The sequence below is a fragment of the Syngnathus typhle genome, linkage group LG11 (genome assembly GCF_033458585.1).
Source record: "Syngnathus typhle isolate RoL2023-S1 ecotype Sweden linkage group LG11, RoL_Styp_1.0, whole genome shotgun sequence".
Taxonomy (NCBI): Eukaryota; Metazoa; Chordata; class Actinopteri; order Syngnathiformes; family Syngnathidae; genus Syngnathus; species Syngnathus typhle.
Genome location: NC_083748.1, coordinates 11587746 through 11608746, shown reverse-complemented (window position 1 = coordinate 11608746; position 21001 = coordinate 11587746). Strand labels below are relative to the sequence as shown.

Below are 21001 nucleotides of genomic sequence, written 5' to 3'. Positions count from 1 at the left end.
TAAAATTCAACATATCCAGTGATCGAATAAAAATCTAATTATTTGAAGAACCCTACAATGTGAAAAGACAAGCATTATTGTGAAACCCAAACCGGATATGACATATGTCAATCTTGACAGGTCAAGCAGTACACCGGAAACAATCGTCCGTTTTGGTGACGCTGCATTAGACTGCGAGACATGCAACTGATCAGTGAGTGAATGAATCATTGTTTTATCATGCATTGCAATACTTTATCAAATATTTAATAGCCATCGTATTATGTATACAATGAAATGTTGCATTGTGCTGAATGTATAGAAAATTAGCGCACGGGCTTCTGTATCAAAGCGCCGCTTCCTACTGTAGTTAGCTAGCATTTACGACGTCTGAATGAGTGCGCGGCGACAAAATAAAAAGCATTGTTGTGTCTATAAATTGACAATTTAACAATCCTAAACGTGTATGAAGGTTATTTGCGTGTGTTCGCAGGGCTTCTCGGGTTGGTCCTCTTCAGTCTGGCTCTCGCTGGAGCTCAGACGCTAACCCCAGCTCATTATCTTTCCCTCCCCGATATTGCTCGACTTCAAAATCTCCTGAGCGACTTCTTCACAGACCTGGAGTCGGCCTACTACTCTGTAGTCGGCCTCACCAGTCTTGGAGCCACTGTTCCTGATCACGAGGCACGTAAAGCGTTCTTCTTGGACGATTTTCCCGTCGTTAGACGTGTAATACATTCTTTGTGATTTGAAATTTGTTTTATGGTTATTTTATAGAAGGTATGCCAGTTCCTAAAGTCCCAGCTTGATCCCTCCAGTGTCGACTCGGTCTTTTTTGCAGCGGAGACCAGCCGAGCCTTATCTGGATGTGAGGTATGAGAGCATAACCTAGTCTCATTCATTTCCAGACAACTATATCTCTTTATGGAGTCATAATTTCTCTCTAATGCTTAAAAAGTGCAAGCTATTGACTCATAAGTCACCTTTCCTTTGTTGCCTCCATTAGTTTTATTACTTCACATATCAAAGTGCAAAAAAAAAAGTAATTATTCTTAAAGGGAAAAAACAGATGATCAGAGAGCCATACTGTCACAATTCTGCAAAAGCAGACATTTTCAAATTGTGACATCAATGTGGCAGATGCTGCAAAGGTTATTTTTCTGACACTCCCTAGATCCCTGTGAGCAATGAAACCAGAGACATCCTTCTGGCGACTGTCAGCGAAGACTCCACCATGTCTCAGATTCACCGGGCCGTGAGCGCGATTAGCTCCTTGGGGCTCCCTCTGACCTCTCAGGAGGTCATCAGCGCGCTCACAGCTCGCATCAACAAGGAGGACAATGTTGTGGCGTAAGTTGCGTTGGATTTGGTATGTGTTTTTTTTTTTTTCCTAGAATCTGATTATTTTTGTGTTTTTGGACAGCATTACATTAGCTCTGCAAACAGCCACCCGCCTTTCTCCACATGCAGAACTTGAAGGAATACTTGAGGAAATTGAGGTGAGGTCTTTAACCTCCACAAGGTGGTGCTGTGGCACTTGTCTTTGAACACTCTACATGTGCCGTTTTTTCCTCTCAGGATCTGACCGCACGTTTAGATGATCTTGGTGGTATCTTCCTTCATTTCGAAGAGGGTCTCGAGGCCACCGCCACGTTTGTAACTGCCGCGTATGCCCTGTCAGATCATGTGGATATCGAGCCACCCTTCAAACAGGTATGATCAATTAGTCATTGGTGGCGCTATGTTTGTTGCTGAAATTCTGAGGTGACTTTGTTCTCCCCCCAGGACCAAGTCATTCAGCTGGTGAACTCCATTTTTAGCAAGAAGTCCTGGGACTCTCTGGCCGAGGCCTTCAGCGTGGCAAACGCTGCCGCTACCCTCTCTAACAACCGTTTTCATGTTCCAGTGGTGGTCAACACTCACGGCCCGCCCGCTGTATCGCACAGCCAGCCCACCCTGCAGGTAGAACAGCAGGATGCCGCCGCAGTATTTATCTGCTGTTGAATGACCTCAAGTCATTTTGTTTGTCATACCTAGATCCTTGTTACTGACGTCATGTCTCAGCCTCTGGCCTCAGCCAAGGTGCAAGTGGAATCTGCGCACGCTATGGGCTCCAAGAGTGCCATTCTTGGCCAAGCACCATTCACTCTCAATGAGTAGGTGTCCATAACATTTGTGGATGATACGTCGCAAAACTTCAGTCGAGCGTATTGTGTGAAATGATTGTTTGCTGCGTTTCAGCGGCGTCTTTGAACTGAACTTCATGTCCCAGCAACCGGCCAGTGGATATTACCAGTTCACGGTTTCTGTGACTGGTGATAGCCGCTTGATTGCCAATCACGTCGAGGTGAGATTCTGTCAAATTGCAAAGCAAGCGGCCATAGACAATAAAAGTACATTTTTGCTGTGTACAGCCCTAATTGAACTTCAATGACATTGGCGTTCTCATTCGATGCAATCGACTTTATTTGCCATTTTGTTGTCATGCCGTGTAGCTTAAGGTGAAGGTGTCTACTGAGGTGTCTGTCCTCAATATGGACCTCTCTGTGGTGGATAAAGACCAGAGCATTGGCACAAAGACCACCAGGTCAGAAACCAAGACACCCCTTTTTCCTTTCATTGGAAGCTAGCCAGTGACTAATTGTTGTTTTCACTATGATCCAGGGTGCCGTATCCTTCCAAAGCCAAGAGCTCGTTCACCGCAGACAGTCACCAGAACTTTGCCATGGGCTTCCAGCTGGTTGACGCCAATACTGGAATGGAACTGACGCCCCATCAGGTTTGTCCTCGCCGCAGGGCGTGAACATTTTACCGACAAGAGTCCCTCGAGATTTGCAACGTCTTTCTCCCAGACTTTTGTACGACTGCACAACCAGAAAACGGGCCAAGAGGTTATTTTTGTTGCCGAGCCTGACGCCAAGGGTCTGTACAAGTTTGAGTTGGACGCAGCGGAGCGCAAAACCGAATTCGCCCTCATCTCTGGTACTTATGCCCTTCACCTCATGGTCGGGGATGCCACTCTGGAGAACCCTATCATGTGGAATGTGGTGAGTGTCGTCAGCGCACGCTAAAAATCTTGTCTCGCAAACCATGCCTGGCGTGTTGACATTTATTCGTCTTCGGGCTGTTCACAGGCTGATGTTGTCCTGAAGTTTGTGGACGAGGAAGCCCCGGCTACCATTCAACCTAAGACTCTTTACGTACCCAAGCCAGAAATCCAAGTAAAGCCGCTATTTTGTCAGTCATTTTCCAAGTGACATCAGGCAGTCTTAGTAAACGTTCTCCTGCCTCTGCAGCATTTATTCAGGGAACCCGAGAAGAAGCCGCCAACAGTCGTTTCCAACGCCTTCACTGCACTCGTCCTGTCGCCACTCCTGCTTCTGCTCATCCTGGTAGTACTAGTGCATTCCATAACTTATTTTTATGCTTATCGGGTTAACTGACAAGAGTTGATCTGTTGCTAGATAGCCAGCTGAATTGATACTTTCTTTCTCATTTTGATTGTCCACTATACTCGTTTTGACAGAATTTGTAGTTTTCACTGATGGTTATTGATAGAATCAGAGATTTACATAGGAGATTGGTAAACATTTTTCCACTGCTTTCTTTGCATTCTTTTCAATGTGAAAAGAATGAGACCGTTCTATATCTCCTGTCTTTGCAGTGGATTAAGCTCGGGGCAAACGTTTCCAACTTCAGCTTTTCTCCCAGCACCCTTCTCTTCCATGTTGGGCATGCAGGTTGGTCTCGCTTTTTAAAACCATAGATTGTGCTTTCGGCACTTTTTTTTTTTTTTTTGTGCTTAGTGTGGCACTTAGAATGCATTGATGATATGTGCCTGATTTAGTCATTTTGCTATTGAAATCTTAGTGTGGGCCAGAACCCAACATTCTCTTTTTTAAAAAGAGAATCTGTGACAAATACTCGGGTTGTTTGTTTAGTTATTAATTTTATTTTATTTTATTTTTTTCCTTTCCAGCTCTGCTGGGCCTGATGTACGTCTACTGGACCCACTTGGACATGTTCCAGACTCTTAAGTACCTGGCGATTATAGGTGCTGTTACATTCTTGGCCGGGAACCGCATGCTGGCGCAGAAAGCTGTGAAGAGGTGTGTATCGATGGCGCGTTGAGACAAAAGATTTCTTGGAGAGTTTCTGATCCTTGAGATTGAGCGAGAGTGGAATCAAGAGTCCTTCAGATATGAAGTACTTTGGAGGCCTCGCCATAGTTGCTTGGTCCAAAATAGTGAAAAGTGCTGTCCTTGTGGCTCGTGCCAGCCATGCGCTTCCTCAGGGAAGACACCTGACTGCGAGAGAGACGAGTGTGAGTGGGCAATTTCTTGTCTCTTGAGTGAGCAATTTGTCACTTGAGTCACTGCCCTGAAGATATTTCTCTGGCTTCACTTTTCCCTCCTCTGCTTCCTCTTTTTAACCCTTTTCACGCACGTAGGCAACTCCAACGAATGAAGTGTTTCTGAGGATTGTTCTAATTTCTGCCATCTTGGTCGCCTTTATCGACACGCCGCTGTCTCTTTACTCCTCTTTCAGGATTGCCGCCGAGCAAAGTAGTCGGTTGGCAAAGTATAGGAGCCTCCGATAAAGCGCCGCTTTTGTAACAAAAGAGCTGCTTGCGCTCCCAGTCCAAAGTAAGAAATTCCACGTAGTCTGCACCGCAGCGCATCTGCATCCGTTGAGTGGCTGGCGGCATGCGTGGCTGCGTCGCGCGCACGCTCACTCATCCCGACGTCGGCTTTTCCTCGTTTGTCGTTTTGCACTAATCACTCCGTGAACATTCCAACAACCGTGTAGCCATGTCCACGCTGCACTACTCCCTCCATTGGTTTTACACGCCACCTTTGCCATTTTGTACATAACTGAATTGAGATTGCTGTGTTTGTGAGACAATGCTGATGCATTGTTTGCATCCTCGATACGACTTGTGGTTTATTTTCGCTCTGATTTTGTGTTTAAATGCATGTTGAGTTTAGTTGTCACATTCTTTACCCCCCACCCCCTTGTGTGTTTTGCTCCTCAAGAGAAACTGGCTGATATATGTCGTATAAACGCACTCTCCTTTTCTTCCCACAGACTTGAGAAAAAATAAACTTAGGACATTAAAGGAAGGCACTGAAGGAGCACACGTTTCCCCCCCCCTTGGAGTCGATCAACAACGCATCCCATCAGTCACACTTTGGAACAGTCTTAACGGTTGAAGAATGAGTTGCTGAATGGAAGGAAATTGAGAAACGCTTCAAAGGTCTTTGAGATCCGACTGTATTGTAATGCTATTGATCATTGCACTTCATCTTCCTGTGAGATTATTTTTACGTGTTGTACAACATGCTGGTGTTGTCAGTGTGCTCTGATTTTTTTTTTTTAATTGTTTTTGTGGTTTCTTGGTGGAATTAAGTTTTTTTTTTTTTTGTACATTACCATTTGAGACATTGCCGTTACCATTGCAAAGTTTATACTCGGTGTGTCTCAGCTGCTCATCGACATGTCAGCCGATCTTCAAATTCTACCAACTGTTTGTGTGTGTCAAGGTTGACCTTATTACCTATTTGATACAAATTTGCATCCCCAAGTTAAATTGTCACAACACATGGGATATTTGAGAACACATTTTTTCTTATTCAGTAATAAAGAAATGGAGGCGAATTACGTTTTTCGGTCTGTGTTTCCTTCACATCGTCCACCTGCATCTGGAACTAGGAGACAAGGAAATGTTTGACTTAGTGTTTGTTTATTCAGTTTCATTCAATTTGACTTTGAAGGCAGTATTATAATGACAATTAAAAAGTGGCGGGAGACCATGAGTGTTCCAGAACAGGTGTTTGGCAACCTTTATTGAGCAAAGTAGAAAAGTCTCAGGGCACACCACAAATCAAAAATGGTTCTTCATACATGCTTCTTCCAGTTTGTATCTGTGTCCTCTCCTCTCTGCAGTCTGTAGCGAACAAAGAGTTGAGTCAGAGCAATTCTAACACGCCCTTTCCTGTGCAGTATCACAACTGTTTACCTGAGCCTCATGGCATTTCATCAAGTCCTCTGTATCTCTGATTGCTCTGAATGGACGTCAGATCTTCTTTGTACGTTCCTTCATAGATATCCGACTGGCGTTTCATATAGCTCGCACTTTGGTCTCTAGAAAAAGAATGCTAGTGATTCGGCTTTCATTGTGTCACAGTCGTACGATGGCGCAATAATATCCTCTGTTGTGCTATCAAGGTTGTTAACTTACCCGAGACGTTTGCCCATGATGGTCTGAAGAAACTTCCTAGCAGATATTTGGCCCAACACTTTCCTGTAGCTATTTGTAAAGATGGCATCAGCATGGCGGCCCAAGCTGAAATTATGAAATAGCTTTAAAAGTGAGTGTGACTTCTTTGATATTGAGAACACAAAGAGATAACAGTTTCGTATGCACTCCTGAAATAATACATTTTCTTTCAATTATTTGGAGGTAAATCATTGTTACGAAGCCAGCTTGTAGAATGGTTTGGTCATGCACTTACAGTCCTGACCTTTGAACTGTACAAAATAAATTACAGTAGTCTTTTCAGTGCAATTTAAATAAATAAACAATAGATGCAGCTCAAATGTAAATGGCAGTATATTTTTTTAGAATTAAAAAAAATTGAATTGAAAGCGAAACTGCTGTTTTCTTATATTGATCAAATTCAAACATTTTCCATCTACAGCAAATAATCACAAATCAAACCATCTCACTCTTCTAATACTTCACAGGGGAGTGTGGTGCTGACCGCAAGTCTGTTCTCTCTTGGGCAGAACTTGTGTTTTCTATCTGCTCTGGATTCTTGGCAGAAGATGTCATCAGGATGGATGTGTCCCTCTGGCCAAACCTGAGAAATGCCAATCAAATATTTATATCGATGTATTCGATTGTATTCCAAACATTTTATTTCACGGTACATTTTTTCAGTCACAGAAGAAATCCTGACAGTCATAACATTCTTTTAATATTCTAAAAAAGAAATGAAAGGAATTTCAAATTACTTTAATAAATGACACTGTCCAACATTAGGGAGATGAGCTTGGTAACGCTTACCTGATGGACGGGTATAGCGGGGATCCCGATATTGACATGAAGAGGCAATAAAAGAGCAGCAATGCAGTTTTCTCCATCATAATGGTTGTCCTGTAGAAGAATGGACCACTAAAGGGAATGGCAGCAGCAGAAATAAAATGAGAAAAAATACTGGATCCCCACTTCTCCTCCAAGAGCAACTTCTCTGCAATGTGAAACGTACAGGGCAAAGGAAAAATAAACTTTGCATGTTCAAGATGATCAAAGCAGAAATGACATTGTATTGTAATCCAAAGGGTTTTTGCTCACCTACCTTGGTTTTGTGTGTAGTTCTCTAGAGTTCTTGCTGTTCCTCTTTATACTTTGCTACGCACCCTCATTATCTCTCACTGCCACAAAATACTGCAACACCGAAGGGAATGGGTTCTCCTGCATCCATGGTCAGTTTATAGTCAACCTCCCAGTCACTCCCACATGATCAGACATGCTCACTCCCCCTTCTTGACTTTACACGCTTGCTCTCTCAGGCTCTCATTGTCACAGTACGTTTAAAAAAATAAAAAGCTGTATAAACTAGATTTGACCTGTTACGATTGCTGCAAATATTTGACATTGGTTATGGTGAAAGGCAACGTTGAAAACAGTTCACACCATACCAGTGTTTAGTCATACAGTACACATTTGTTGTTAGTTACCTTAAAATGAAATTGCAGTGAAAAAGCAGTTTGTATATGTGTAGTATAGCAGATGTATTAAAAAGTATGCCACCATGTCTGTGACAGGTATCAAACTCAAGGCCGGGCTGGATCTAGGCCACTACATCAGTTTATGTGCGTCAACTACAAATTCTTGCTGAAATACATTGAAAACTATATTTTTTAATAGCATTTTGAAAACGTACCCCTGAAATTGTAAAAAAAAAAAAAAAAAAAAAAACCTTTATTTGTATTTGTCTCCAGTTAAAAAGTAGGAAGGGAAACAGTAGCGCTACTATTTGATTGAGCACGATTAATAAAAATGCAATTTTATTAAATGTGCACATCGTGAAGGCGCTGAGAAATCAATGTACTGTATCCAAGTTGGCAACGCAAGATGGCCGCCGGTGGCTCCACTTCTCGCGACGGAAATCAAGCAGCATTGTTACTTCACTCGACGGACCGCAATTGAAGACGGACTGCAGGGGGAAACATTTACCCGACATGACATCCCAGACTGCAAGAGACTTCTGCAAGGTTTATCTCTGCATTGTTGTTAACAGCCCACCATTGAGCGATCGGGCTTGCATTTTGTGAAATGAGCATAGCTAGTAAGGTAACCAACTAAACATGAAACAACTTTGGAATTTAACTCAACTGTTGTTAACTCAACCCAAATGTCGGATACCTGTCAGGTGTTTGCAAGTCAGATTGTGCTGTAAATCAAACAGCAGTGTAATTAGTGTACGTGAAAAACAAAGAAGATCGGATCATTTTAAGACTGAAATATCCTCAGGTCCAAATTTTCACGATTTCATCCGAGGACTTACTGGTAATAAAAAAACGACTTTAGACAACGATGTGGAATACAAACACAATTATCTTTCTGCTGACTTGGAGCTGGGGAATTCACGAAAGGGTAAAATGAAATGTCCACTTTACTTTGGACGATTTAGGAGAGATGCCAATCAATGTGTTGTTTTGTTTTATTGCAGTCTATTTCGAAACCTACGGATGTCAAATGAATGTAAATGACACAGATATTGCTTGGTCCATACTACAGAGGAGTGGATATCAACGCACGGCACAATTACGCGAGGTATGATTCATTCTTGGATTTTTAACACCACTTAATAATTTGTTTCAGTCAGTTCTGTCTTTATCTGCAGGCAGATGTGGTGCTTCTTGTAACTTGCTCTATCAGGTATGTCACAATTTCTAGAAATGTTAGTAAATGAATGCTATCTATGTGATCAAATAATTCAACTTCAATTTTGTGTAACAGAGAAAAAGCCGAACAAACAATCTGGAACAGATTACAAGAATTGACCGCCATGAAGAATAGGCGCCAAAAGAGTCGAACACCAATGAAAATCGGCATCTTAGGTAATGTGGTTATTTATTATATTAATCTACACCGACATTATTTATTATTATTATTTGGAAAGGTAATGATATGCAAAATACTGGCTAATCCAATATTTCCTATTAAATAAGAGGAAATGTGATATGAATTAACAATCGGAGTCTTTTTCAATGAAGTTTGCGTGTGTGTCCGACAAGGTTGCATGGCAGAGAGACTGAAGACGAAGCTTTTGGAACGAGAGAAGCTTGTTGATGTCCTTGCTGGGCCTGACGCCTACCGGGATCTTCCTCGCCTGTTGACGGTGGCCGAGGGAGGCCAACAGGCGAGCAATGTGCTGCTTTCATTAGAGGAGACCTATGCTGACATCATGCCTGTCCACCACACTGCTCAGGGACACAGTGCCTTTGTGTAGGTTCATCAAGAGGACCAGTTTGTGCTCTTTTGGTTTCTTTAAGCTCAAATGATGTGGTGCAGGTCCATCATGCGGGGTTGTGACAACATGTGCAGCTATTGCATTGTTCCCTTCACCCGGGGCCGCGAAAGGAGTCGACCTGCCAGCTCCATCCTTGAGGAAGTCCGCATCCTCTCCGACCAGGCCAGTTAGAAAATGTTCAAATCAAACTGACTAGCAAGTGGAAATTTGGATTCACTTGATCAATGTCAACTTCTTCGTATGGTGCTTTTTTCTTTCCAGGGAGTGAAGGAAGTGACATTGCTGGGTCAGAATGTGAACAGCTACAGAGACGCTTCTGAAGAACAGTTCTGCGGTGCGATTCCGACCAAGCTGAGCCGCGGCTTTAAGACTGTGTACCGCCCAAAACTGGGAGGTATGCGTTTCTCCGACTTGCTGGACAGAGTGTCACAGGTGGATCCCAACATGAGGATCCGATTCACATCACCCCATCCGAAAGACTTTCCTGATGAGGTACAGGAACGTTTGTTGATAGATAAATAAATACATAAATAAACTGCTCATACCTCTGTCTCTGCATGTATGTAGGTCCTGCATCTGATCGCGGAGAGAGAAAACATTTGCAAACAGATCCATCTTCCGGCTCAAAGCGGAAGCGGTCAAGTCTTGAAAGCCATGCGCCGTGGGTAAGTGAGCAACGATCTCTGCGGTTTCTCCATCACTCGTTCTTGCAACTGATCTTTCAAACCCAAATTCCAGGTACACCAGAGAGTCATACCTTGAATTGGTACAAAACATCAGGACTATCATTCAAGGTAGGCTGCACTTAGGATGGACTTTATGTGGCACAATATTTCCTGAGTGCTACTTGGGGTGGCTGACTCTCTTCACAAAATTGTACTCAAGCAAATACGGAACCGGCGCATCCTCTTATTCTTGGTTATTTTTTTTGCCCTGGTGCCCAAATTGGTCCCAGTCTGTATGGCCCAGTTTGAAGAATATATTGTAGATATGGTCGTAAAATCCACTAAGAACTATTTCCGATCCATTAGTGACTGTCTAATAGCATTCATCGGAACTGAGCATAATAAACAAATAACATTTGATTGGCTCTCTTGTATTCACTATCGTTAGATTGTGCAAGTGCAGCCATTGAGGGTCTATAAAACCACACTGGAGACTTTGATGACACCACGATATATTCTTTTGTATGTTCTATCTTTTTTTCCTCCCCACACTTCATCTTATTATTGTGCCTGTGTGTTTGTGTCAGACGTAAGTCTCAGCAGTGACTTCATCTCGGGCTTTTGTGGCGAGACAGAAGAGGATCACCAGCAGACCTTGTCTCTCATCAGAGAAGTAGGCTACAACATTGGGTTCCTTTTTGCCTATAGTATGAGAAAAGTGAGTAACTCGCAAAAATCCTAGCACCATGACTCACGTCCTATATCATCATCTCTTAGACTTGTGCCTTTTTGTTGACCAACCTAGAAAACACATGCATTCCACAACCTTGAAGATGACGTGCCAGCGGACGTGAAGCAACGCAGACTGCAGGAGTGCATCAGCGTGTTTAGACAGGAAGCTGCCAGGCTCAACGCCACTCTTATTGGCAGCACGCAATTAGTCCTGGTGGAAGGGGTCAGTACTGCACTCGGGGTCCTCGCATAAGACGTAGTGCGGCTGCCAAACACTCGGTGTTTTTTAACTTGTTCAATGTAGCAATGGCAACCGTGTGATCTTTTAATATCTTGGCATTATTTTCTCCAAAAAACACGTCACTGTTGTTATAGTCCCGACTGCTTCTCAGTAATTGCTTTGTGCAGACTGCAATCATTGCAAGTTTTTCATATTCATACCACATTGGCATCCTGAAAGCAAGGCCGTCTTTTTTCATTTGCAAAGCCCGCAGATGTTTGTGGAAATTTCTAAATTGATTTGTGATGTGTACAAACAAAGCTCACTCTCAGCGCAAGGTGCACATGTTGTACTGGGTTAGCGTAACCTTGGCGAGCAACAATGCTCATGGCACCTTTTCTTTTCTTTTTTTTTTCTGCAGGAGAGTAAGAGATCTGCCAAGGAGCTGTGTGGGCGAACGGATGGCAATATGAGGGTGAACTTCCCCCGAGAGGATGTTGCTGTTGGTCCAGCAGAGTCCAACACGGCTGCAGTCAACGCTGGAGACTACGTGCTAGTGGAGGTGGGATTTGCGCCGGTGCCCTTATGTCCACTTCTCTCCTCTTTTGGGGACCTTTGCTTTCGATTTCTTCACTGGTGCAATGAAACTGTAATTCCCCAAAATTATGTTTGGAGTAAACCCAACATTGCTCATCACCAGAAGAACACAAGACACTCAATTATTTCCTGTGGTTTAATTTGTGGAAGGACATAAGCAATTAGTTGACGTAAAATATCCATCAGAAAAATAATTTCTGTCGACCAAGCCTGATGGCAAATGATTCAGGCCCAAAAACTGGTGCCGGGCTCAGTTGTTTGAGAGACCAAGGGAGCTCGGGTTGAAATGATTTGAACTCATCAGTGACATCTCTCTTTTGTCTTCTGCAGATCACGTCAGCCAGCTCGCAGAGTTTGCGAGGTCAGGCCTTGTGTCACAGACGTCCCTCGACCCAGTCAGCACTTCAGTGCAGCAATTAAGTCGATGAACATTTGCCTCGCCGTCCACGTCGAGCATGTGCCCTTGACTGACACTTTTGACAGCTCAGGAAGCAAACGACAGTATGTCAAAATATCGTCTTTTTGCCAAGGTATTTCAACCATCTTTGTCACTTTGGATCACTGTGTCAATGTTGAGCCTGCAACGTTACTAAAATGAACAAATTCACCAAATTATGGTAAATGTGTTCAAGTGTCTCGATTATAAATCTATTTGTTTTGTGTTAATTAAGTTTCTAAAGTTGTGCAGATGGCGAGTGAATGGCTCTGAGCTTCTTGTCCCATTTTATTTGTGATTTATTTAGCATGTTATTAAAATACAACAAAGACGATTCCCATGTGAGAGGCACAGACTGTCCCGCACGCTGTTTGGATGACACAATGCTGAAGGGGGAAAAAACCCCAACACATCCCTCATTTACATTTCATTTGCAAAGCAAAGAAAACATGCAATAATTAACTTTGACAAAGAGAAATTGTCACAAAAGTTTGAATAATAATATTGGTTTGATTTGCAGGCTGGAGATGAGTTTTAGCTCGGAGTCATTTAAATGTAATATTTGTTGTCATTGTTCCTCCATAGACGTAGGGGGAAAAAAATTATTTGGGTGCCCGCTCTCATCACGCCGTAAACTGAACATCTGTCCCAATCAACAGGAAGTCCTACAGGGAAAAAAGACAAACGTTAAAAATACCAAGGATGATGATTTAGTGATGGATTTTTCGAAAACGTCAATCTTTCTGACCTTTAGGATCTGAAGCTCAGTATTGACAAGTTTCACCTTTCCAAGGGTGGGGAGCGGGTATCCTTGTCCAAGTTGAACTGTGGAGCATGGCATACGTTTTTAGATTAGTTGACAAGATACTACACATAAAAAAAATAATCTCTACAGTGCATATGTTGTGGTAACTTACTGTTGACTAGGGGTATGACAACCAATTTGAGGACCGTGCTCAGGATGTTGTCAAGAGATTTCACCTGTATCATAAATTCAGTTTAGTTCCTCTCACTGGACAGAGTCTAAAAAAAAAAAAAAGTCATTTGCATCTGAATTCCGTCCTCTTACCCGAAAGTCTCCGACATAACTTGTCTCCAAGGTCAGATCAAGTCTGTGCAAATGAGGCAAAATGACAGTGATGTTTATCCTCATGAGGAACTATTGACCCTACCGTTTTTTCTTAGAATAAAGTTCATTATTTTTTTGGAACTCACTTGTTCAGGGCGACGTTTCCATTTATCCTCGTGCCACTAACAAACACTCGGGCGCTGACACTGGTGTCCTGCAAGGGGACGATTATTTCAAGTGAAGAAAGTTTTGGATTAGAAAGCATCATATTTAGTTGTGGAAACTTTTGACTAGTAATATACGATGACTCTACGAGCTACTTTATGTTTCAATTCATTTACTTTTAATTTGAAAAGAGAACTATAATATTTGTCATCAAGGTACAACATGAAAATTGGTTGAATGAATAACCAAAGATGAATGTAATATTTCATTCAAAAGGCTATCATAACCAAAAGTACGCACCAAATTAAGGACGAATAGCGGCGAGAGAGTGCCGTTGGGTTGGATTGCGTAGGCCGTCACCGTGCCGTTGGCTTGAATAGTCGCTTTTCTGGGCTCGAAAGTGACGACGGGATCTTTCACCGTCTTTACGAGCAATTTCATCAACAAACCCGGGAAAGCTTTGGCAATCTGAAAGTTCAAAGCAATATTTATTGACAAATAACTCCCAAGTTAATCATTTTGTAAGATTGATTGTTCGTGCCGTCACCTCGGGGATGAAAACGCCAAATGTTCTTGTGTTGAGCCTGATTGGGGAGATGCTCGGGATCTGCGGCAATGGAGAGACAATGATCAACGGGAAGGCAGGAAAGTGGACACATTTGAAATGAAAACCTTGCGGCCGGCCGGGCTCACCATATCATCAGTAATGTACAAGCTCAGGACTCCGGCTGTGTTGTAGACGAAAGCCGCAGAGTTGGCGGTGAAGGCAGATAAGCCCAAGTACAACATTTTGTTGTTCTCGGGTGGCAGAGAGAAGACGGTGGTGGGGAACGGAGTTTCCCGATGCTTCTCGATATTGTAGAACTCCCCCTAAACGCCAGAAAGGGAGGATGAATATGTAAACTCTTCTGTAAAAACAATTTCAAACGGGTCATGCGGTTTTACCTTCAAGCCCAAATTTAATGAGTTTGTGATTGTAGGTGCGCCGACCATTGAATAGTCAATTTCTGCAGCCTTGTCCACTCGGGCTAAGACTGCAGGACAGAGAGAAATGACTTGAAACCTGGACAAGTGTTTCTTTCATTGTAATTCAGTTCACACATGAATGGCGACGTTTACCATTGAGCGTTCTCAACTGAGGGTTCAAATCTGACACAGCGTCAACCACCAGGGGGCAGATCTGAAAAGGTCAATCAGAGTATGATTTGCATTCAATTGCGTGCAATTAACAGAAGTGACACGATAAGGTAGGGTGACCAGGGCTTTCAATGAAAATAAATTAAAAGGAAGAAACGTTAGTCTGAGGAAGCAGAAGTTGGTTTAGGGTTTTTGTTCCCTAATTTCAGAACAGAACATTTGAATTTATTATACTGCTAGAAATAATTCATTGTTTATATAACGGCATTCGCTGCACTTAAATAAACTTCCTATTGGTAATATATTTGGGAAAAAAAAAAAACCAGCATGCAAGGGTCATGCTCACCTTTTTTTGTAGCGTATTGCGCAATGCCTTATCAATGAACTTTCGGAAAAGATTGTACAGCCAGCTGAAAGAAGAAAGAGGCCATTATGAATGAGACAAGCCTCTTGTATGACTTCTTGCTTTGCTGCTGAGTTTTTTTTCTTTTCTTTTTACCTGGCTCCACCGTGGAATTTGACTTTCACGCTGCCAACAGTAGCTGCACACTGGACGTTACTGACTTGAGGTCGCCCCGTTGCATCACTTTGGACTGCCAAAACCGTGCTGACGGACAGTCCATTCACATTCAAATCAAAGGAACCACTGTCCCTCCTGTGAAGACAAACAAGACGCTGCAATAGGCCAAACGAGTGTTTTGTGTACGCCACACATCTTTGCTCACTCACAGTATTCTGCGGAATTTGACCCTCCAGTTTCCCTTCAGATTGATGAAGGCGTTACTGATGGAGAGTTTGATGCCGCTACCGGGAACCAGATCCACAGAAGAGGAAGGTAGTCCCACAGCCACCGTTCTTATACTAGGGGGAATTACATGTGACCCTTGGTCCAAACTAATACAGAAGATCTGGATCAGATCAGTTGATTGTCTTACTTGGTCAGACTGTATTGGACCTTGCCGACGATGGACACTCTCTGTTTCCCGGAAATATCTGGAATTGTTATGCTTTGGAGTTTCTTCTGGATGGCAGCCATCCCCAGTTGTCTGCCTGTAGAGGAAGAATGGCAGATAAGAAAACTTGCTGCTTTATCAGCCTTTTTGTTACATCTTCAATCCTTACCATATTCGATGCCATTATTTGTCAGTCTGACTTTTACACCAGGACTGGCGCTTGAGGTCAGATGACTGAAGGCGACCAACAATAGCCCCCACCCCAGCAGCATGTTATTTAACCTGTTGGAGGGAAAACAACCGATGGTGACTGTTAGGGTTGACAATTCATTTGAATCGTAACTGTTAAAACTTTCCACCTTTCCGCAACTCGATGAAACTTTCCACATTCCCTTCGGTTGTTGAAACTTTTCAAGGTTGTGCAAACATTCTTGCTTGGCTCCACTAATATCTGTTTACACAAAGAGGTGACCCCCGAAACCTGTTCACTTTCTCACAATAAATAATCTCTTGCAAGAGGGAAAAGTTAGACTGCTTTCAAGCACCTCTGTACCATACAGGGGGATGATTGATTTCTCCACTTGAAAATTGCTCAAAAAGGGCAAACTGTCTCCAGCGTTGTTCTTGCGAAAAAGGTAGAGTGAGGTAAACTATCAGTGAGCAAGCGCTGCCCTTTTGTAGGCTCTAATTATATTACGATTGTCGACATCAAATCAAACGTTTGCATCAATTGCTTTACAATCACCACCCACTTCAGTATAAATATACTTTTTTAAATAAGATTCAAAAGCAAAATTCAGTCTCTACAAAAAGAAGACCACTTGAACGAAAAATCCTTGAGAAACAAAAGTCACAGTCATGTCTGACTGAAACCACATGACGCCAATTTACTTAGTCAGCGGCCTGGCACTAAATTACTTGGTAAATTCAGATTAACATCTATCCATTTTGAAACAGACAAAAGGGAGCAAAAACCTAAACGGTGACAATATTCTGGAGGAAACAAATTCAAGCGATTAAGTTACAATATGATACAAAATATCATAATTTGTGCACGCTATTGCGTCATAAAATAATTCAAGCGGTATATATTCATACTCCAGTACCAGGGTACAAATATGAAGCCGTCAGAGCTCACACTTACATGAAGTAGCTGGTAACTCAGATGCTCGGTTCCTCCTTCTCTGTCGACCTTCCAACAAGACTGACAGTGGGAGGACGTTAGCACATGCCTTTAATTCTCTCATTAAATCAGGAACTGGACTTAACAAGGGGGGATAACCCGTGTGAAGCAAACAATGACAAACGTTGTTTTTTTTACATAGTTGAGACATTTTCAAACATGACTCAAGTGAATCTCACTGAAATATTTTTCAGTCGTTGCACAAGGCACTCATGTCGCAACAATGTAAAAAACAATGTCCATGTTGGTATGACTGGTATGATTTAGTTAGTCACTAATGAAGGCTCCATCCATACAATATCTCAAGTATTTAATTCACTGTCCAGTCAGTGTAGGGTACTTGAGATTTTGGTGGCAAATGTACACGTAGTGTGACAATGACCTCTAGAGGCAAAGCGTACAAATTCATGGCAGGCCCCAAGTTGATCTCAAACCTGAAGCTGCAAACGTGCAACATCTGCATTTGCCTATTACAGATGATGATGATCGGCATAGGCGACCTGCAACACAATGCTTCATTTACATCAATCGACCACAAAAGTTGACGCGTCTGTTCAAAACAGCCATTTCAAATGGGTGCTTTAACTATATCTGCCGCTAGAGGTCGACACAGACACAACTATTGTAATTTCTTGGGGCCAGAATAATAATGGTCAATCGGATCGTTAAATCTTTGAACTTTGAGGACATGAATGTTTTATCCTTCCACTGAAATTAAATTAATTCCACTGAAAATTAATTAGATGTGTTGATTGGATTGAAGAGTTTGTCCTTAATGACTTGCCACTGAAAGCAGTGAAGTGTCAATCATCTCCGTGCCTGATGGCATCACTTTCCATCACAGTAGAAATATTCACTAACTCTTTGACATTGATGGTGGTGTCTCTAATTTTGCAAAGGTCCGGAGAAACACTTGTTGATGTTTTAGACAGATGAGTGCCAAGAAAAAAGGTCCCTTGGTTCTGGATGTCATGGTAGGTTTCCTGTGCAGCTGTGTGGGAGCTGGGTTGCCCTCGTCAGAGCTAACATGCGGAACTTTAATTTTTTTTGTTTTTATAATTAAATAAAAGGGAGCTAGCACAGTTCATGTTTTACCCACAGTGCATTCCACCACCAGAGGAAAGTTCATGTGATGGTAGAACAAATGGAAAGAAGGAAATAGCCCAGTCCGGGTCACCAGATAGTTGGGGAAGGACAGCGGGGTCAAAAAGCACCAGACGGGAAAGGGACAGGATGCTGCTGACGTCTTTCCAAAAGCACTGGGAATCCGTAGCTGGACACACAAACAAGAATCAGTCAATTCTGAACAGTCCTTCATTTATTCATGACATCATGACAAGTTGGGATTCAACTTTCAGAATGAATGAGAACTTTCTGGAACAGGAGAAGGCCTGTGGTGAAGTTGTGCTTATGCTACGCAGATTTTGGCAACCCAAGGACGGCATAAGCCAAGTCTTCATTTATCTTACTGGGAAAAAAAAAATTACAACAGCAAAACAGTACGTTGTTGAAGGACGAGATGCGCTCCTTGAAGACAACAGAGGTTAATTTATTTATTCATTCATTTATTGCTGTCAAACTCTCAAACATATGCCGACAGCGCCACCTGGCCATGGCCAACGTCACTACTTGGTCGATCGGCTCAGATTTTCTGCACCCAAAACCAGCACCGAGTGGCCTCTTTATTGCCCCAGCCAGCAAAAGAGTGGCTTTTTGTGCCCCCAATGACTTATGTCGAGAAGGGCAAAGCACTGAAGGTTGTGTTGTTTGACTTGGTGACGCAATCAAGGGGAATGTTCTGACGACATAGTGCGAAATGACAGCGGTCCTTCTGATGTAATGTTGGCCTTTTAAAAAATATTTCATTTCAATAGCCCGAAATGACAGCGGTCCTTCTGATGTAATGTTGGCCTTTTAAAAATATTTCATTTCAATAGCCCGAAATGACAACGGTCCTTCTGATGTCATGTTGGCCTTTAAAAAAATATTTCATTTCAAACCAAGAGGCGAGACAAATTTAAATACAATGCAACATCATCCATTGCCGTTCATCGGTGCGCAACTGTTGGCACATCATTCATGCAACGGGATGATACTGCATTGTTTGCACCGGGATCTAAATGTGAGTACTTGCTGTTAATGTGCGTGCGTGTGTGTGCGTGCGTGCGTGCGTGTGTGTGGTTATGCATTCCGCTCAATTCACAAACTGAATGCATGCGTCGTTTTGCCTCCTGCCTGCATCTGACAGTGTCCCTCCCTCTTTTCCTCTCCTCCTCCGCGCGTTCTCTCTCTCTCTCTCTCTCTCTCTCTCTCTCTCTCTCTCTCTCTCTCTCTCTCTCTCTCTCTCTCTCTCTCTCTCTCTCTCTCTCTCTCTCTCTCTCTCTCTCTCTCTCTCTCTCTCTCTCTCTCTCTCTCTCTCTCTCGCATTAGGCTTTTCACCGGCAAAACACGCAGGCACGCATACACGCTCCCTTCCTTTCTTTTTTGTTATCCCGGAGGAATAAACGCCAAGGACTCTCACTTCACCCACGCTGCCCTCCTTCTGGATGTCGTTTTAACCAAGGTATGTTGAATTCGGATTTTCTTGCCTCTTCAATGCGTGCATGTCGTCCTAAATTGCGTCTTTCTTGCGTGAAATATCTTGTTAGTTTGTATTAAATCAACAATCGTGATGTTGCGCAAAGGCTTTTATGATGCCGTGGGAAATAAAAGGGCTCGAGTGCTTTTGGTAATTACCTCATAACGCGTGTGGACTTTGGCATTGCTTGTTTACCGACCTCTACTGGAGGATGAATGACATCGTGGGAATGGTGGTGCGACGTAGTGGCATGAAGGCTCCAATTGGAACGCCTTTGTGAGCCCCGAATTGTGTTGACATCATCATGAGGGCGATCGGAATTTTGCAAGGTCCACTCTGCTCTCTGTGAGGGCACGGTTCGCTCTCGGCTTCGTTGTTGCATGCAGCTTCTCCAATCAGCTGCTTCAGTGTGTGTCTAAGCCTGTCAAACACACCCACTTTTAATGACACACACACACACTCACACACTGCTGGGACATGCAAGCAGTGTAGTGTGGACAAATTGCATGTGCTGTTTGCCCGCCTACATGCTCAGGCTTGTATGACGTGCAATTGCTGTAGTGCTTTTTGTTGGTGTGCCCCGAACTGCCTCCCCGTGGGTGACCTAGTGATTAACATGTCCGCCTCGCAGCTCTTGGGTTCCGGGTTTGAGTGGCGTTTTACTGTGTCGATTTATTTTGGCCTGGTCGTGTAGAAGAATAACTTCCGTTGATGTGCCTCCCATAAACGTTGGCGCAGCTTATAGTTGATTGTCTGATTGCCTTTGTGCAATGATTCATTGTATTGTTGTCAGACACCAACACACAAGCACGCTCACGTTTCTCATCTGCTGCATCAGCTTTGCTTGTGCATCCAACAGCCAAGAAATCGGGGCACCAGCATCTTTTCTGTCCGCTCTCCAGCATCTCGAATTTGCTCCATTCACGATGCGCTATGAACGACGACTGTCGATTGAATATGTGTTTGAATAACGTGCGACAACACTTCATTTGACATTCAAATGATAAGATCGATATTTTATCTTTTTTCCTGCACGTACACTGACTCACCAGAACATTTGCTCCTAAAGTTGTCAAATAACACTCACACGGCACTTAGAGAATAATTCAAGATGCGCGAAATATTTATCAAGGTTGGATACTTCACAACACAATCCGTCTGTATTCACAAAACGCTTTCACAACATCCAAAGATAGCCCGGATTTGTTAGAACCGCTGGTTTGGGTAAAACCCGATGGGAAATATGTGAGTCATCCATTCCCTTTTCAAATTCAGTTTTTTTTTGTTTAATATTGGATGTAATTAGATTGTGAAGGATTACCAAATGAAGTGCCTGGCTCGTGTATATTGCCATGTAATTGACAGTGAATTTAATAGTGCTGAGAGTGAAAATGAGTGTAAGCCCCCCTCCCACGCCTCCCACGGTGTTCTCCATACTGATCAGGGCTTCGGTTGGAGCAGAGGTATTTATTCACCACCTTTATTCTGATTGCATCATTCAGTCGGTTTTTCGGAGAGAAACGATGATTCCCTTTCTTGATTTTTTTTTCTCGCTGATATCTCCATACAGCATCAATTTATTTAGAAGGGGGGTAGGAAACTTTACCCCAAGCAAGAGCAGTGCTCAGCTATTCTGACGATTACGGTGAGTCAGCAGGTTCTGCTGTCTGATTCTTTCTTTCTTTCTGTTGTAAGGCAACAGTCGTTTTCCCCAACTGTCTTTTCGAGTTTTTGAAGGCCTCCCC

The 21001-nt window shown here is 43.0% G+C and overlaps 5 protein-coding genes across 13 annotated transcripts in view; 3 read left to right on the top strand and 2 right to left on the bottom strand.

Moving 5' to 3' along the window:
- Nucleotides 1-91: 91 nt before the first annotated feature.
- rpn2 (ribophorin II) lies at nt 92-5637 on the top strand. Of its 2 annotated transcripts, none has more exons than XM_061291075.1 (17): nt 92-193; nt 473-663; nt 757-852; nt 1154-1329; nt 1403-1478; nt 1558-1692; nt 1765-1941; nt 2017-2135; nt 2221-2326; nt 2475-2566; nt 2644-2758; nt 2832-3026; nt 3114-3200; nt 3276-3371; nt 3644-3719; nt 3959-4088; nt 5068-5637. In XM_061291075.1, the coding sequence occupies exons 1-17, from the start codon at nt 181-183 to the stop codon at nt 5081-5083; spliced, it is 1896 nt and encodes a 631-aa protein (XP_061147059.1). In that variant the 5' UTR covers nt 92-180; the 3' UTR covers nt 5084-5637. The 2 variants fall into 2 exon arrangements, with proteins under 2 accessions (XP_061147059.1, XP_061147058.1); XM_061291074.1 differs by lacking the exon at nt 5068-5637 and adding an exon at nt 4528-4628.
- Nucleotides 5638-5794: 157 nt separating this feature from the next.
- Nucleotides 5795-7511, bottom strand: ghrh (growth hormone releasing hormone). Of its 4 annotated transcripts, none has more exons than XM_061291080.1 (6): nt 7337-7511; nt 7049-7156; nt 6744-6842; nt 6221-6325; nt 5999-6123; nt 5795-5926 (listed from the first exon to the last, which is right to left on the bottom strand). In XM_061291080.1, exons 2-5 carry the CDS (start codon nt 7126-7128, stop codon nt 6006-6008), a joined length of 402 nt encoding a protein of 133 aa, XP_061147064.1. In that variant the 5' UTR covers nt 7129-7156; nt 7337-7511; the 3' UTR covers nt 5795-5926; nt 5999-6005. The 4 variants fall into 4 exon arrangements, with proteins under 4 accessions (XP_061147064.1, XP_061147063.1, XP_061147062.1 ...); XM_061291079.1 differs by having other exon boundaries at nt 7049-7232; nt 7337-7510; XM_061291078.1 differs by having other exon boundaries at nt 7049-7232; nt 7341-7509.
- Nucleotides 7512-8172: 661 nt separating this feature from the next.
- Nucleotides 8173-12757, top strand: cdk5rap1 (CDK5 regulatory subunit associated protein 1). Its single transcript, XM_061290380.1, is given in 14 exon segments — nt 8173-8641; nt 8718-8821; nt 8892-8926; nt 9008-9108; nt 9286-9496; nt 9563-9683; nt 9783-10013; nt 10089-10186; nt 10260-10315; nt 10774-10904; nt 10992-11141; nt 11560-11700; nt 12066-12108; nt 12111-12757. Coding segments are annotated over 14 exon segments (1764 nt in total). The 5' UTR covers nt 8173-8352; the 3' UTR covers nt 12164-12757.
- LOC133161770 (bactericidal permeability-increasing protein-like) lies at nt 12447-16797 on the bottom strand. Of its 2 annotated transcripts, XM_061290382.1 has the most exons (17): nt 16640-16753; nt 15855-15946; nt 15665-15777; nt 15478-15592; nt 15272-15403; nt 15042-15197; nt 14889-14952; nt 14525-14585; nt 14351-14439; nt 14099-14275; nt 13953-14012; nt 13706-13873; nt 13387-13454; nt 13241-13283; nt 13089-13152; nt 12920-12996; nt 12447-12836 (listed from the first exon to the last, which is right to left on the bottom strand). In XM_061290382.1, exons 3-17 carry the CDS (start codon nt 15765-15767, stop codon nt 12795-12797), a joined length of 1419 nt encoding a protein of 472 aa, XP_061146366.1. In that variant the 5' UTR covers nt 15768-15777; nt 15855-15946; nt 16640-16753; the 3' UTR covers nt 12447-12794. The 2 variants fall into 2 exon arrangements, with proteins under 2 accessions (XP_061146366.1, XP_061146365.1); XM_061290381.1 differs by lacking the exon at nt 15855-15946 and having other exon boundaries at nt 16640-16797.
- A 1867-nt stretch (nt 16798-18664) lies between these two features.
- Nucleotides 18665-21001, top strand: part of LOC133161768 (protein 4.1-like) — a 30043-nt gene continuing 27706 nt past the window's right edge. For 2 of the 4 annotated variants that reach the window (XM_061290377.1, XM_061290376.1), the window contains exons 1-2: nt 18665-18800; nt 19109-19241. In XM_061290377.1, the coding sequence (XP_061146361.1) occupies nt 18799-18800; nt 19109-19241 (135 nt within the window). In that variant the 5' untranslated portion in view covers nt 18665-18798. The remainder of the gene's footprint in view (nt 18801-19108; nt 19242-21001) is intronic. The other 2 variants (XM_061290378.1, XM_061290379.1) reach the window with 2 other exon arrangements.

Coding starts and splice junctions, on each gene's coding strand:
- rpn2 (XM_061291074.1), top strand. Junction 664..756: donor CCACTGTTCCTGATCACGAG/GCACGTAAAGCG, acceptor GTTATTTTATAG/AAGGTATGCCAGTTCCTAAA. Junction 4,089..4,527: donor GCGCAGAAAGCTGTGAAGAG/GTGTGTATCGAT, acceptor CTCCTCTTTCAG/GATTGCCGCCGAGCAAAGTA.
- ghrh (XM_061291080.1), bottom strand. CDS start 7,128: ATGATGGAGAAAACTGCATTGCTGCTCTTTTATTGCCTCTTCATGTCA. Junction 6,326..6,743: donor CAAGAGAGAACAGACTTGCG/GTCAGCACCACA, acceptor TCATAATTTCAG/CTTGGGCCGCCATGCTGATG. Junction 6,124..6,220: donor ATCATGGGCAAACGTCTCGG/GTAAGTTAACAA, acceptor TTCTTTTTCTAG/AGACCAAAGTGCGAGCTATA.
- LOC133161770 (XM_061290381.1), bottom strand. Junction 14,013..14,098: donor TGTACATTACTGATGATATG/GTGAGCCCGGCC, acceptor CCATTGCCGCAG/ATCCCGAGCATCTCCCCAAT. Junction 13,284..13,386: donor GGAAACGTCGCCCTGAACAA/GTGAGTTCCAAA, acceptor TCATTTGCACAG/ACTTGATCTGACCTTGGAGA.